This window comes from Macaca fascicularis, chromosome 3 (genome assembly GCF_037993035.2).
Source record: "Macaca fascicularis isolate 582-1 chromosome 3, T2T-MFA8v1.1".
NCBI lineage: Eukaryota > Metazoa > Chordata > Mammalia > Primates > Cercopithecidae > Macaca > Macaca fascicularis.
In genome coordinates this window covers 122,209,320-122,225,053 of record NC_088377.1, presented here as the reverse complement: position 1 = coordinate 122,225,053, position 15,734 = coordinate 122,209,320, and the positions used below count along the sequence as shown (strand labels likewise).

General features: G+C 39.0%; 1 protein-coding gene across 27 annotated transcripts in view; it reads right to left on the bottom strand.

Annotated features, from left to right (window-relative positions):
* The window catches only part of ICA1 (islet cell autoantigen 1), a 156,422-nt gene that overhangs the window by 123,905 nt on the left and 16,783 nt on the right, over positions 1-15,734 (bottom strand). For 6 of the 27 annotated variants that reach the window (XM_005550117.4, XM_045388853.3, XM_045388851.3 and 3 more), the window contains exons 2-3: positions 5,934-6,032; positions 2,637-2,802 (exon numbers count right to left, since the gene is read on the bottom strand). In XM_005550117.4, coding sequence (XP_005550174.1) covers positions 2,637-2,802; positions 5,934-5,950 — 183 coding nt within the window. In that variant the 5' untranslated portion in view covers positions 5,951-6,032. The remainder of the gene's footprint in view (positions 1-2,636; positions 2,803-5,933; positions 6,033-15,734) is intronic. The other 21 variants (XM_015447696.4, XM_045388855.3, XM_045388847.3 and 18 more) reach the window with 5 other exon arrangements.

The following is a 15,734-nucleotide window of genomic DNA, read 5'->3' as shown; positions in this document are numbered from 1 at the left end:
GACCATTATTATAGCTTGGCACACAAGTTTTCTGTGCCAGAAGAATAAAATTTCTTGGTTTATAAGTTAGCCTTCTATGGATAACTCAAGGTATGAACACATTCAAGAGGTTTTCACATCATTTTCATATGTTTCATGGATGGAATCCATCCTCTCTATACACAGCAACATCAGTATTAACATTTCTGCAACAGAAACCCCTATCATGTGCTAAATTATTTGTCACAGCTAAGTACTCTGGATGCTACAAACCTAGGAGAGCAGCTATTTTGATTAAAGGACATTTGGTTCAGCCAAAATACTGCTGCAAGAGCCTACATATAATGTTTAATATATTTGTAATTAACATATTAAATTACCTTTTGAATAAGGCATGTATTTACTAGGTTCTTAAGAAAAAACTATGATATATAAAAAGCATATATGTTTATAATAATTTACACTGTATTTAGAACATAAAAATCGAAACAGATGCTTCCTAGTTCTACTTTCTTCCATTGCAGAAATCTCCATTAGAACATCCTTGTCAAAACCAGTTTCTATCTCAAAATTTCCAATTGCAGAAGGAAAGAGCTGAGAACTGATATTAATTGCACTAATACATACCCTTATTCAGTTAGTACTTATTGAATGTGTATTCTGTGTGTGGCTGGGGATACGTGGTGAATAGGCTAATATGGAATTTGATCTCATAGTGGAGGGAAGGTGGGCAAAGAGTTGAACACCCAAGGTAATTCAGTGAGAGATGAGTACTATGAATAAAATAAAACAAGGTCATGTGTTAGACAGTGAGCAGGGGTGGGGTAGGTGGGGAGCAGAGGTAGACAGGCAGTGACTTGAAGCAGCATGACCTTTAGGCTGAAACCTGAACTATGAGAAGGGAAGATGTGGGGAAACAGTGTCCAGGTGGAAGCCAGCAAACGCTCTAATGGGTGTGAACTTGGCTGGTTGTGGACTGAGAACTGAGACAAGGCCATCATGGCTGGATGGTGGTGAGGGCGATGTAAGCATGTGGAAGAAAGGAAATGCAGGACGGCAAGGAAGGACCAGTGGGTCAGGAGCTTTGCTATGTACTAGAGATACCATATGGAATGCGGTCTAAATGGTTCCTAGGACATAAAACACACTCATAAACATGAATTACTAATAAACATTAGTTATGTTTATAAACATGTTAGTATAATATTTATAAACACTAACAAACATTAGCCATCACTCTGTTACCTACTTTAATCTTGATAAGAGCTGTAATAAGTAGGTATTAATTTCTCTATTTCATGCATTAAGAAAACGAGGATATGAGAAATTGAGTATAGTTCTCCTAAAGTTACAGCAGATAGTAGGTAGAATAGTAGCCCAGATCCATCTCACAGGATAGTCCTAACCTCAAAAGCAGCCCAGTTCTCACAGGACAGCCTTAACATTACAAAGTTCTTCCTGGGTCTGGTCTACCCTCATGTGCTTAGAATGAATCTCACCCCTTTTCACATGACAGAGCTTCCCAAGTAATTGACGACTAACATTTCCCCTTAACCCTCTCTGATGTACAATAACTATGGTTTCCACCATCCCGGACACTCTTCTCAGAAAGCTTTTTGAAATCTTGGGCTTTTTTAGTCCCATTAAATGTTCAGTTCATTAACCTTAGTGTATATATTAAAATTTGAGTTCATTTTGAATCCTTAGCAGACCATCTAAGATATTATTCCTCTCAGTGCCCTGTTATTTATAGAAATGATAGGTATGCTTTCAAAATTTTAATCTAAACTATTGGCAGAAATGTCCAGCAAGACAGGGAGTTAGTGGGCCTTCTTATATTAATATGCTAAATCAACCATATCTAAATCTGGCTTACTATATTGTTAACTAGTTTAACTAAATATCTCCTTATTTATTTTAGAATTTTCCAGGGTCCAATACAAAACTTATTAGACTCTACTTTCCATGACTTTTTACCTGAGTTCTTTTTTTAAAAAAATTTAACATTTGCCGGGCACGGTGGCTCAAGCCTGTAATCCCAGCACTTTGGGAGGCCGAGACGGGCGGATCACAAGGTCAGGAGATCGAGACCATCCCGGCTAACATGGTGAAACCCCGTCTCTACTAAAAATACAAAAAAAAACTAGCCGGGCGAGGTGGCGGGCGCCTGTAGTCCCAGCTACTCCGGAGGCTGAGGCAGGAGAATGGCGTGAACCCGGGAGGCGGAGCTTGCAGTGAGCTGAGACCCGGCCACTGCACTCCAGCCTGGGCGACAGAGCGAGACTCCGTCTCAAAAAAAAAAAAAAAAAAAAAAAAAAATTTAACATTTGCCAGATTCTAGTGTTCTAAATCCGACTTCTCAGCTATGACTAGCAGCAGCTCTTTGATTGCATTACTTTTCCCAAAAAACACTTATTGAGAATTTACCACAGGCAATGCATTGCCACTATGTTCTTGAAATATGAAGTAACTGAGACATGGTGGTTATGTGAGAATTTGTAGGTTTTAATAAATATGCTGGGATTGAGTTTACCTAATCCTAGATTTTCCTCATCTTCAAATACAAAGCATACCTAGCTGTGCCTCGGTGTGTACACTCTAGGACCTTGACCCTAGCAAGGTGGCTGCGTTGGAGCTGACAGCAATAAAGAGCTCACCTCTAGCTTGGCGTCCAGGTCTGCGTCAGAGGCAACAACATGTTCATCTTCCTTCTTCCCTGTGGCTTTAATAAAGGCCTGCTTCGTCTCCCAATACTTCTGCTGCATCTTATTTACAACTGACTTATCTTGAGGATATCGATCCTGTAAGTCCCAGGGATAACTGCTAAAAACATTTAAAGAACTATTTTATTCATGACTTTCATAAAGATTAAGATATCTTAGTGTGAAATGATTTCTTTAAACATGACTTTCCATTATGCATTTACATTTACAACATCGATAAATGTATGAGCACTTTCTTATATGGGTGTCACACCAAGAAAGTTGATCAACTCTTTCCGACTCAAAAATCTTAAAAGTCAGAGTGGAGAAATTTAGAATCTCTTGCAGGAAATAAAAAAACTAACCCTTGAAAAGAATGTAGATATAACAGATTGAGCACACCCCTTTTAGAGGTGGAGACAGTGAGGTCAAGCCAGACAGGGTGACCGGCCCAAGTCACCTCAGTGAGTCAGAGATAAAGCCAGACACCAACACACTCTCTTCACTCTAACACTATAGCCAACACCAAGGTGATGGCAGGGAAGCAGAGAAAAGAGGCTGAAGAACAGCATGTCTAAGATCTGTTACAGAGGAATCTAAAACAGTCAAACTCACAGAAGCAGAGAGTAGAATGGCAGGCAATGAGAAATTACTATTCAAGGGGCATAAAGTTTCAGTTATGCAAGATGAATAAGCTCTAGAGATCTGCTGTGCAACATGGTGCCTATTTTTTTTTTTTTTTTTTTGGAGATGGAATTTCACTCTTGTTGCCCAGGCTGGAGTGCAGTAGTACAATCTCGGCTCACTGCAACCTCTGCCTCCCAGGTTCAAGCGATTCTCCTACCTCGGCCTCCTGAGTAGCTGGGATTACAGGCGCATGCCACCACGCCCACCACATTTTGTATGTTTTTAGTAGAGATGGGGTTGCACTATGTTGGCCAGGCTGGTCTCTAACTCCTGACCTCAGATGATCCTCCCTCCTCGGCCTCCCAAACTGCTGGCATTACAGACATGAGCCACTGTGCCCATTCCCATGGTGCCTATTGTTAACAATACTGTATTGTGCACCTAAAATTTAAGAGGGTTGACTTCATGTTAACTGTTCTTAACACAATAAAATAAAAATAAAATAAATTTAAAATTGGTTGCAGGCTTCTGATGTTAAAAACTTTAAACTCTTGAATATAAATGCTTAAAATATAGATGAAAAACCATTTTTCAGAAGGATCATAGTGAAGAGCAAATAAAAAAGTATGTGGAGAAAAAATCAGAAACTGGCTGGACGTGGTGGCTCATGCCTTTAATTCTAGCACTTTGGGAGGCCCAGGCAGGAGGACTGCTTGAGGCCAGGAGTTTGAGACCAGCCTGGGCAACATAGTAAGACCCCATCTCTACAAAAAATTAGCCAGGTGTGGTGGCATAGGCCTATGACACAAAGCTACTCAGCAGATTCAAGTGTGTGGATTGTTCAAGCCCAAGAGTTTGAGGCTGCAGGGAGTCATGATCATACCATTGCACTTCAGCCTGGGATACAGCGCGAGACCCTGTCACTCAAAAACAAAAGAAAAAAGAGAAAAGAAACAAAAGTAACTGAAAATGAAACGGAATTGTGTAAAAGTGATTGGAGTGCCCCGAATATGGCTGGAAAGTTTGCTGATGGAGTTCCATCCCTCCCCTTACTTCGTCCACATCCTCTTTGACCTAGAGTCCCTGCCCCAAAGGCCACCCTGACCCCCCAGGCAACTCTCCTCTGTGGAGATGTACCTTCCTCTACCCCATCCCATCACCACCCAAAATGTGCCAGGCTTGGGCTGAAACATGAGTTTGTTTATATGACTATATCAAAATACCAGTATCTCAAAACCTACTTTCCTTCATTTACAATTTCATTAAATTTATAATTTTCAATTTACACATTTATTCTTAAAAAGTCAGAAGGCATTTCTGATGACTTCCTTAACAATGGTTATCTTTGGAGAGTGGAGAGAGAAGGATTATGGGAGACTTTCATAGTCTATATCTTTCTGCATTATTTAAAAGTCATATTATGAGCTCATGTCAGAGAAAATAAGATAAAATATGTATAACACTTATGTAAAAGATAATCTCTCTACAGAATATGCACATTAAAAGGTTGGAAGGATACACTGCAAAGACTGATTATTTCAGGGGAATGGAATTCTCAAGAGTAGGACATAGAATGGACTTCTTTGGCCAGGCACAGTGGCTCATACCTGTAATCCCAGCATTTTGGGAGGCTGAGGCAGGCAGATAACGAGGTCAAAAGATCGAGACCATCCTGGCCAACATGGTGAAACCCTGTCTCTACTAAAAATACAAAAATTAGCCAGACGTGGTGGCACATGCCTGTAATCCCAGCTACTTGGGAGGCTAAGGCAGGAGAATCGCTTGAACCTGGGAGGCGGAGGTTGCAGTGAGCTGAGATTGTGCCACTGCACTCCAGCCCAGGTGACTGAGTGAGACTCCTCAAAAAAAAAAAAAAAAAAAGCACTTATTATTATTAATTGTGCATTTGAAAAATATGTAACACATTTTTTTCATGATACGAATTAAAGAAAATAAAAGTTCACAAAGATCTGCTTGCTTGGTGGGTCATGGGTTCAAAAGAATTTGCAAACACTGCTTGAAGAGCTCTGGACCTTATAAGAGGTTTAACACGCTGCTTAGATATGTTATAGGCACATAAATATCAGCGCTAACATTGCCAAATGGTTACCACATCTACTTTATTCTGCATCATTTACTTTCGACAATGATTGGTTCCTGAATGTTCAGAAACGTTGAAGTCATGACTATAAATTAATAAGTAAAAGTGGTGTGTGGTTGTAGAATCATTCTTTATTTTATAGCTACCCTAACATAAAATTCCCTTGTAACTCTAATGTTAGAAGTTATAAATAAGATAGTAATAAAAATGCATCAACTCATTACATTAGACAAAATGGTGGTAAGAAAAACTATCATTAGATTCCCAAGAGAAAAGTTACACATAAGTGAATTTCTTAGAGAATGCACATTAGATAAGAATTTACATTTTTTTTTGTTACTTGGTGTTCACACCATATTTAACAGAGATATTGAATTTGGCTCAGTATTGGTGAGGGCTAACATGATACTTACTGCCAATGTATCTCTTGTTTTTCCATTCAATAGACACTTATTGAGCATATGCTATATGCTTTCTACTTTTATTAGCCTTTCCCAGTTTAGAAAAGATGACAAATTACTTACCATTTGTGTCCTGACATGTTTTCTTTTTCTTCTTCTACTGTTGATGATTTGGGGAGAAGGGGCAGGAAAAAAGCATGAGAGGATAAGTTATATTATAACCTGAAATAAAACAAATATGTTTAACAGTTACACACTATATTATAGTTACATATTAATTTGACATACATAAAAGGCTTCAATCTAAGCCATTTCTAGCTGTATTTTAGGGTCTAACTCTATTATACAGTAATGCTGCACACTGGTGATGACAACAATATAGCTAACTAACACTGGAACAAATATCCCAAGTAAAGTTTAAAAAGTGAACAGGCAGGTTGAATGAAAAAGCAGGTTGCAGAAGACTATATAAAATATAATACCACTTATATAAAGCTTAAAAATATGTAAAACAATCCTATATGTTGTTGAGGTATGTAATATTATATGGTAAAGGTATAAAGAATTGCTTAGCAATGATGAACACTAAGTTCCAGACAGCAGACCATGGCAGTAGATGGTGTGGGATGTGTTTCGAGAGAGATACACTGCAGCTTTGAGTGCACACATAATGTTCTCTTTTCTAAGCTAGATGGTGAGTATATTGCATCTGTATGCCTCTTTATATATTTGAAATATTTTATAATCAACATTTTTAAAGAAACAAACCAGCACATTGCAAAAACAAAAACAAAAATAGAACAAAATTTAAAAATCCCAAATAAAAACCAAAAAAGAGTTGATAAGCTTGAATAAGATACCAAGAAGGGTACAAAGGAGGAAAGTATGTATCTACCAGCCTAGCCTCGTATATTTATCTCGTTAGTAAATACCGGAGTCAATGTCTCTGCCCTTACTCTATGTGCTCCACTCATGGAAGCTAGCCCACCCCAGAGGCAGGGCCCACCAGCCTAGCCACATTAGCCCACTTGCCTAGCAGTTACCGGAGAGAACAGAAAGCTCACTACTCAAAGGAATGGTCGCTGGCCAGAGGCAAAACCTCTGGCTGCCAGAGTGAGTGCTCACAGCATATGAATGTCCAGACTGCTTCATAAAAATCAATCCAATCATTCTCCTTTGGTCTTAGAAAGGGTCCTGGCAACCAGGACTTCTAAAATGATTAAAGATTTCCTAGGCTATTTAAAAATATTTCAATGGAACAAAATTAAGGTGTGTAAATCCCAGGCTCCAGGTATGGGGACAAGAGAGAGGAAGAAGAGAATTTTCAGAGTGTCAGATGCCTCTGAAATGACAGCATCCTGTAATGAACATTTCTCTTCCTTGTGGAGAGCATCCAAATATCTGGACAAGCTGCTTTGGGAATGACACTCAGGGTAAGCAAGCTCTGCCCTCCACTCAGTGCATCATGGAGAGGCTACTAACACCCAGTCCTCTCGCCATCCACACAGCTTCACTGTAACTACACATTTACTTTAGTTAGCTTGAAATTTCCAACAAAATTTTTCATAAAAAGAGGTTGTTCACAGGAAATGGAATTATCATACTCTTGAGTTCAATGTCACCATGAACTATTAGGATAGTTAGTATTTTTTGATTCATTTTTTTATTATGGTAAAAAAAGTTTATTAAAAGTGTACAGTATAGTAGTGCTAACAATATACTTATAGTAGTGCTAACTACTATAAATAACAATACTTATAGTAGTGCTAACAATGTACAACAATATTGTTGTACAACAGATCTCTAGAATTTTTTCATCTTGCATGACGGAAATTCTATACCCATTGAACAACTCCCCATTTTCCCTTCCCGCAGCCCCCCGCAACCTCTATTCTAGTTTCTGATTCTATGAAGTTGACTACTTTAGATACCTCATAAAAATGCAAACACTCAGTATTTGTGTTCTTGTGATTGGCTTACTTCACTTAGCATAATACATTTAAGGTTCATCTGTGTTGTAGTATATGACAGGACTTCCTTTTTAAGGCTGAATAATATTGCATTGTATATATGCAATGTTGTATACACACATATACACACCACTTTCTTTAACCATTCATGTGTCAATGGATATTTAGGTTGCTTTCACATCTTGGCTATTAAGAATAATGCTGCAAAAAACACAGTGTATAGTTAAGTTCTCACTTAAAGTCATTGACAGGTTCTTGGAAGCTGCAACTTTAGGCAAAATGATATACACCAGGTCCTAAATAATACTGTTTCATAATAATGTTGATAAGAAAAAAATGGTTTATGTCATTTTGCCTAAAGCTGCAGTTTCTAAGAACGTATCGATGATATTAAATGAGGTCTTAATGTATCTCTCTGAGATCCTGTATTCAATTCTTTTGCACAAATACATAGAATTTTGACTGCTGGATTATACAGTTCTCTACTTAATTTTCTGAGGAAACTCCATATTGGTTTCCACAGCAGCTGTACCATTTCAAGCCCACTGACAGTATACAAGGGTTCTACTTTCCCCACGTGCTTGTTTCCATTTTAAAAAATAATAGCCATCCTAAGAATTGTGAGGTAGTATCTCGTGGTTTTGGTTTACAGTTCTCTGATTAGTGATGTCATGCACTTTTCATATTTTTTTGTCATTTGTATATTTTCTTGGAGAAATGTCTATGCAGGTCTTTTGCCCATTTTTAAATTGGGTCATTTTGTTATTATTGAGTTGCAGGAATTCTCTATATATTCCAGATATTGATCCCTTATCCAATATATGATTTGCAACTATTTTCTCCTATTCTGTAGGTTAGCTTTTCACTCTGTTGATTATTTCCTTTACTATGACTTTTAAATTAATTTTTGCTTATTAAAATACCTGTTAATTTAAATCCTTCATAGAGTAAGTTATTAGAGTATAATATGTGTTATTTATAGTTATAGTTAACAAAAATTGCTGAGCAAATTGGGCTATTCCCAGATTATGATACCATATGGCAGTGTTCCTCAAGGTATTGTTTACTAGCCATTTGCATTGAAATCTTCTGGGGGTTCTAATATACAGAATCCTAGACCCCACTCCTTTCCTAGTGAACTTGAATCTCTGAGAATGATTCCGGGAATCTAGTTTTATAATAGGCTTTGCAAGTGATTCGTAAGCGCATTAAAGTATGAGAACCACAGCTAAATGGCACACAGGGAAAATCCTTTCTGAAAATGGGTCTGTCTTGAACAAACTACTGGAGTATAGGCACAGGAGCAAAGGAATCATAAGTGGCCAAAATAAGGTCAGCTCTACAGGGTACATCTGAACACCTCATGAGAAGGCAGCTGGAGCCAGTGCTAACATCTCTTTTTATATATGTTCTAACTCTGCATACCAGAGAAATTAATAAACATCTTAAGTTTTCTTGACATAATCTATCTTGTTTTGCTCTATCACTTTCCAAATCCACAGCATTAAAATTGCTGCTTTAAAAAATCATTATAATTGTTATCCATTCATTCCCGTTCAACAGTTTGGTTTATCAGACATAAACTGAGCATCAAATGAATATGTGCCAGTCACTCTTCCTGGCCTCAAATATGGATAAACTCTGTCCAGTAGAAATATACTATGAGCACATTCCAAGGTGGCCGAATAGGAACAGCTCCAGTCTGCGGCTCCCAGTCTGTAGCTCCCAGTGTGATCAATGCAGAAGACAGGTGATTTCTGCATTTCCAACTGAGGTACCTGGTTCATCTCATTGGGACCGGTTGGACAGTGGGTGCAGGCCACGGAGGGCGAGCCAAAACAGGGCGGATATCTTCTCACCCAGGAAGCGCAAGGGGTCGGGGGATTTCCCTTTCCTAGCTGAGGGAAGCCATGACAGACTGTACCTGGAAAATCAGGACACTGATGCCCAGATACTGAGCTTTTCCAACACTCTCAGCAAACAGCACACCAGGAGATTATATCCTACACCTGGCTCGGCAGGTCCCATGCCCATGGAGCCTTGCTCACTGCTAGCACAGCAGTCTGAGATAGAACTGCGAGGTGGCAGCCTAGCTAGGGGAGGGGCGTCTGCCATTGCTGAGGCGTGAGTAGGTAAACAAAGTGGCCAGGGAAGCTCAAACTGGATGGAACCCACTGCAGCTCAGCAAGGCCTGTTGCCTCTGTACATTCCACCTCTGGGGGCGGGGCACAGCTGAATAAAAGGCAGCAGAAGTTTCTGCAGACTTAAACGTCCCTGTCTGACAGCTCTGAAGAGAGCAGTGGTTCTTCCAGCATGGTGTTTGAGCTCTGAGAATGGACAGACTGCCTCCTCAAGCGGGTCCCTGACCCCTGTGTAGCCTAACTGGAAGACACCTCCCAATAGGGGCTGACAGACACCTCATACAGGCGCGTGCCCCTCTGGGATGAAGCTTCCAGAGGAAGGATCAGGCAGCAATATTTGCTGTTCTGCAGCCACTGCTCAGGGTCTGGAGTGGACCCCCAGCAAACTCCAACAGACCTGCAGCTGAGGGACTGTTAGAAGGAAAACTAACAAACAGAAAGGAATAGGATCCACATGAACAAAAAGGACATTCACACCAAAACCTTATCTGTAGGTCACCAACATCAAAGACCAAAGGTAGATAAAACCACAAAGATGGGGAGAAACCAGAGCAGAAAAGCTGAAAATTCTAAAAACCAGAGCACCTCTTCTTCTCCAAAGGACTGCAGCTCCTCACCAGCAACAGAACAAAGCTCGATGGAGAATGACTTTGATGAGTTGACAGAAGTAGGCTTCAGAAGGTTGGTAATAACAAACTTCTCCCAGCTAAAGGAGGATGTTCGGACCCATCACAAGGAAACTAAAAACCTTGAAAAAAGATCAGATGAACGACTAACTAGAATAAACAGTGAAGAGAAGACCTTAAATGACCTGATGGAGCTGGAAACCATGGCACGAGAACTACATGATGCATGCACAAGCTTCAACAGCTGAATCAATCAAGTGGAAGAAAGGGTAGGTATCAGTGATTGAAGATCAAATTAATGAAATAAAGTGAGAAGAAACGTTTAGAGAAAAAAGAGTAAAAAGAAACTAACAAAGCCTCCAACAAACAAGAGACTATATGAGAACACCAAATCGATGTTTGATTGGTGTACCTGAAAGTGACAGGAAGAATGGAACCAAGTTGGAAAACACTCTTCAGGATATTATCCAGGAGAACTTCCCCAAGCTAGCAAGGCAGGCCAACATTCAAATTCAGGAAATACAGAGAACACCACAATGATACTCCTCGAGAAGAGCAACCCCAAGACACATAATTGTCAGATTCACCAAGGTTGAAATGAAGGAGAAAACGTTAAGGGTAGCTAGAGAGAAAGGTCAGAGTATCCACAAAGGGAAGCCCATCAAACTAACAGCAGATCTCTCGGCAGAAACTCTACAAGCCAGAAGAGAGTGGGGGCCAATATTCAACATTCTTAAAGAAAAGACTTTTCAACCCAGAATTTCATATCCAGCAAAACTAAGCTTCATAAGTGAAGGAGAAATAAAATCCTTTACAGACAAGCAAATGCCAAGAGTTTTTTGTCACCACCAGGCCTGCCTTACAAGAACTCCTGAAGGAAGCACTAAACATGGAAAGGAACAACTGGTACCAGCCACTGCAAAAACATGCCAAATTGTAAACACCATCGATACTAGGAAGAAACTGCATCAACTAATGCACAAAATAACCAGCTAACATCATAATGACAGGATTAAATTCACACATAACAATATTAACCTTAAATGTAAATGGGCTAAATGCCACAATTAAAAGACACAGACTGGCAAATTGGATAAACAGTCAAGAAACATCAGTGTGCTGTATTCAGGAGACCCATCTCACATGCAAAGATACACACAGGCTCAAAATAAAGGGATGGAGGAAGGTCTACTAAGCAAATAGAAAGTGAAAAAAAAAAGCTTGGGTTGCAATCCTAGTCTCTGATAAAACACACTTCAAACCAACAAAGATCAAAAGAGACAAAGAAGGACATTACATAATAGTAAAGGGATCAATTCAACAAGAAGAGCTAACTATCCAAAATAGATATGCACCCAATACAAGAGCATCCACATTCATAAAGCAAATCCTTAGAGAACTACAAAGAGAGTTAGACTTCCACACAATAATAATGGGAGACTTTAACACCCCACTGTCAATATTAGACAGATCAACGCGACAGAAGGTTAACAAGGACATCCAGGACTGGAACTCAGCTCTGCACCAAGCTGACCTAATAGACATCTACAGAACTCACCACCCCAAATCAACAGAATATGCATTCTTCTCAGCACTGCATCACACTTATTCCAAAATTGAACACACTGCTGGAAGTAAACCACTCCTCAGCAAATGAAAAAGAACAGAAATCACAACAAACTGTTTCTCAGACCACAGTGCAATCAAACTAGAACTCAGGACTAAGAAACTCAATCAAAACTGCTCAGCTACATGGAAATTGAACAATCTGCTCCTGAATGACTACTGGGTAAATAATGAAATGAAGGCAGAAATAAAGATGTTCTTTGAAACCAATGAGAACAAAGACACAATGTACCAGAATCTCTGGGACACATGTAAAGCAGTGTGTAGAGGGAAATGTATAGCACTAAATGCCCACAAGAGAAAGCAGGAAAGATCTAAAATTAACACCCTAACATCACAATTAAAAGAACTAGAGAAGCAAGAGCAAACAAATTCAAATGCTAGCAGAAGGCAAGAAATAACTAAAATCAGAGCAGAACTGAAAGAGATAGAGACACAAAAAACCCTTGAAAAATCAATGAATCCAGGAGCTGGTTTTTCAAAAACATCAACAAAATTGATAGACCACTAGCAAGACTAATAAAGAAGAAAAGAGAGAAGAATCAAACAGACACAATAAAAAATGATAAAGGGGATATCACCACTGATCCCACAGAAATACAAACTACCATCAGAGAATACTATAAACACCTCTACACAAATAAACTAGAAAATCTAGAAGAAATGGATAAATTCCTGGACACTTACACTCTCCCAAGACTAAACCAGGAAGAAATTGAATCTCTGAACAGACCAATAACAGGCTCTGAAATTGAGGCAATAATTAATAGCCTACCAACCAAAAAAAGTCCAGGACCAGATGGATTCACAGTTGAATTCTACCAGAGGTTCAAAGAGGAGCTGGTACCATTTCTTCTGAAACTATTCCAATCAATAAAAAAAGAGGGAATCTTCCCTAACTCATTTTATGAGGCCAACATCATCCTGATACCAAAGCCTAGCAGAGACACACACACAAAAGGGAATTTTAGACCAATATCCCTGATGAACATCGATGTGAAAATCCTCAATAAAATACTGGCAAACAGAATCCAGCAGCATATCAAAAAGCTTATCTACCACGATCAAGTCAGCTTCATCCCTGGAATGCAAGGCTGGTTCAACATACACAAATACACGTAATCCATCACATAAACAGAACCATAGACAAAAACCACATGATTATCTCAATAGATGCAGAAAAGACCTTCAACAAAATTCAACAGCCCTTCATGCTAAAAACTCTCAATAAACTAGGTAATGATGGAACATATCTCAATAATAACAGTTATTTATGACAAACCCACAGCCAATATAATACCGAATGGGCAAAAACTGGAAGCATTCCCTTTGAAAACTGGCACAAGACAGGGATGCCCTCTCTCACCATTCCTATTCAACATAGTGTTGGAAGTTCTGGCCAGGGCAATCAGGCAGGAGAAAGCAATAAAGGGTATTCAATTAGGAAAAGAAGACATCAAATTGTCCTTGTTTGCAGATGACATGATTGTATATTTAGAAAACCTCATCATCTCAGCCCCAAATCTCCTTAAGCTGATAAGCAATTTCAGCCAAGTCTCAGGATACAGAATCAATGTGCAAAAATCACAGACATTCCTATGTACCAAACAGACAAACAGAGCCAAATCATGAGTGAACTCCCATTCACAATTGCTACAAAGAGAATAAAATACCCAGGAATTCAACTTGCAAAGGATGTGAAGGACCTCTTCAAGGAGAACTACAAACTACTACTCAATGAAATAAAAGAGGACACAAATAAATGGAAGAACATTCCATGCTCATGAATAGGAAGAATCAATATAGTGAAAATGGCCATACTGCCCAAGGTAATTTATAGATTCAATGCCATCCCCATCAAGCTACCAATGACTTTCTTCACAGAATTGGAAAAAACTACTTTAAAGTTCATATGGAACCAAAAAAGACCCCGCATTGCCAAGACAATCCTAAGCCAAAAGAACAAAGCTGGAGGCATCATGGCTACCTGACTTCAAACTATACTACAAGGCTACAGTAACCAAAACAGTATGGTACCAATACCAAAACAGAGATATAGACCAATGGAACAGAACAGAGGACTCCGAAATACACCACACATCTATAACTATCTGATCTTTGATAAATCTGACAAAAACAAGAAATGGAGAAAGGATTCCCTATTTAATAAACGGTGCTGGGAAAACTGGCTAGCCATATGTAGAAAGTTGAAACTGGATCCCTTCCTTACACCTTACACAAAAATTAACGCAAGACGGATTAAAGACTTAAATGTTAGACCTACAAGCATAAAAACCCTAGAAGAAAACTTAGGCAATACCATTCAGGACATAGGCATGGGCAAGGACTTCATGACTAAAACACCAAAAGCAATGGTAACAAAAGCCAAAATAGACAAATGGGATCTAATTAAACTAAAGAGCTTCTGCACAGCAAAAGAAACTACCATCAGAGTGAACAGTCAACCTACAAAATGGGAGATAATTTTTGCAATCTAAGCATCTGACAGAGGGCTAATATCCAGAATCTACAAAGAACTTAAAGAAATTTACAAGAAAAAAACAAACAACCCCATCAAAAAGTAGGCAAAGGATATGAACAGACACTTCTCAAAAGAAGACATTTATGCAGTCAACAGACACATGAAAAAATGCTCATCATTATTGTTCATCAAAGAAATGCAAATCAAAACCACAATGAGATACCATCTCACACCAGCTAGAATGGTGATCATTAAAAAGTCAGGAAACAACAGATGGTGAAGAGGATGTGGAGAAACAGGAATGCTTTTGCACTGTTGGTGGGACTGTAAACTAGTTCAACCATTGTGGAAAACAGTGTGGCGATTCCTCAAGGATCTAGGGCTAGAAATACCATTTGACCCAGCAATCCCATTACTGGGTATATACCCAAAGGATTATAAATCATGCTACTATAAAGACACATGCACACGTATGTTTATTGAGGCACTATTCACAATAGCAAAGACTTGGAACCAACCCAAATGTCCATCAATGATAGAGTGGATTAAGAAAATGTGGCACATATACACCATGGAACACTATGCAGCCATAAAAAAGGATGAGTTCACGTCCTTTGCGAGGACTTGGATGAAGCTGGAAACCATCATTCTGAGCAAACCATCACAAGGACAGAAAACTAAACACCACATGTTCTCACTCATGGGTGGGAACTGAACAATGAGAACACTTGGTCACAGGGTAGAAACATCACACAGTGGGGCCTGTTGTGGGGTGGTAGTCAGAGGGAGGGATAGCACTGGGAGAAATACCTAATGTAAATGAGGGATTGATGGGTGCAGCAGACCAGCATGGCACATGTATGCTTATGTAACGAGCCTGCATGTTGTGCACATGTACCCTAGAATTTAAAGTATAATAATAACAAAAAAGAGGAAATATACTATGAGTTTAAATGTTCTAATAGCCACGTTAAGAAAATTTAAAAACAGTGAAATTAATGTTTATATATTTTAACCCACTATATCTAAACTATTATTTCAACATATAATCAATATAAAAATGAGTGATATATTTTACA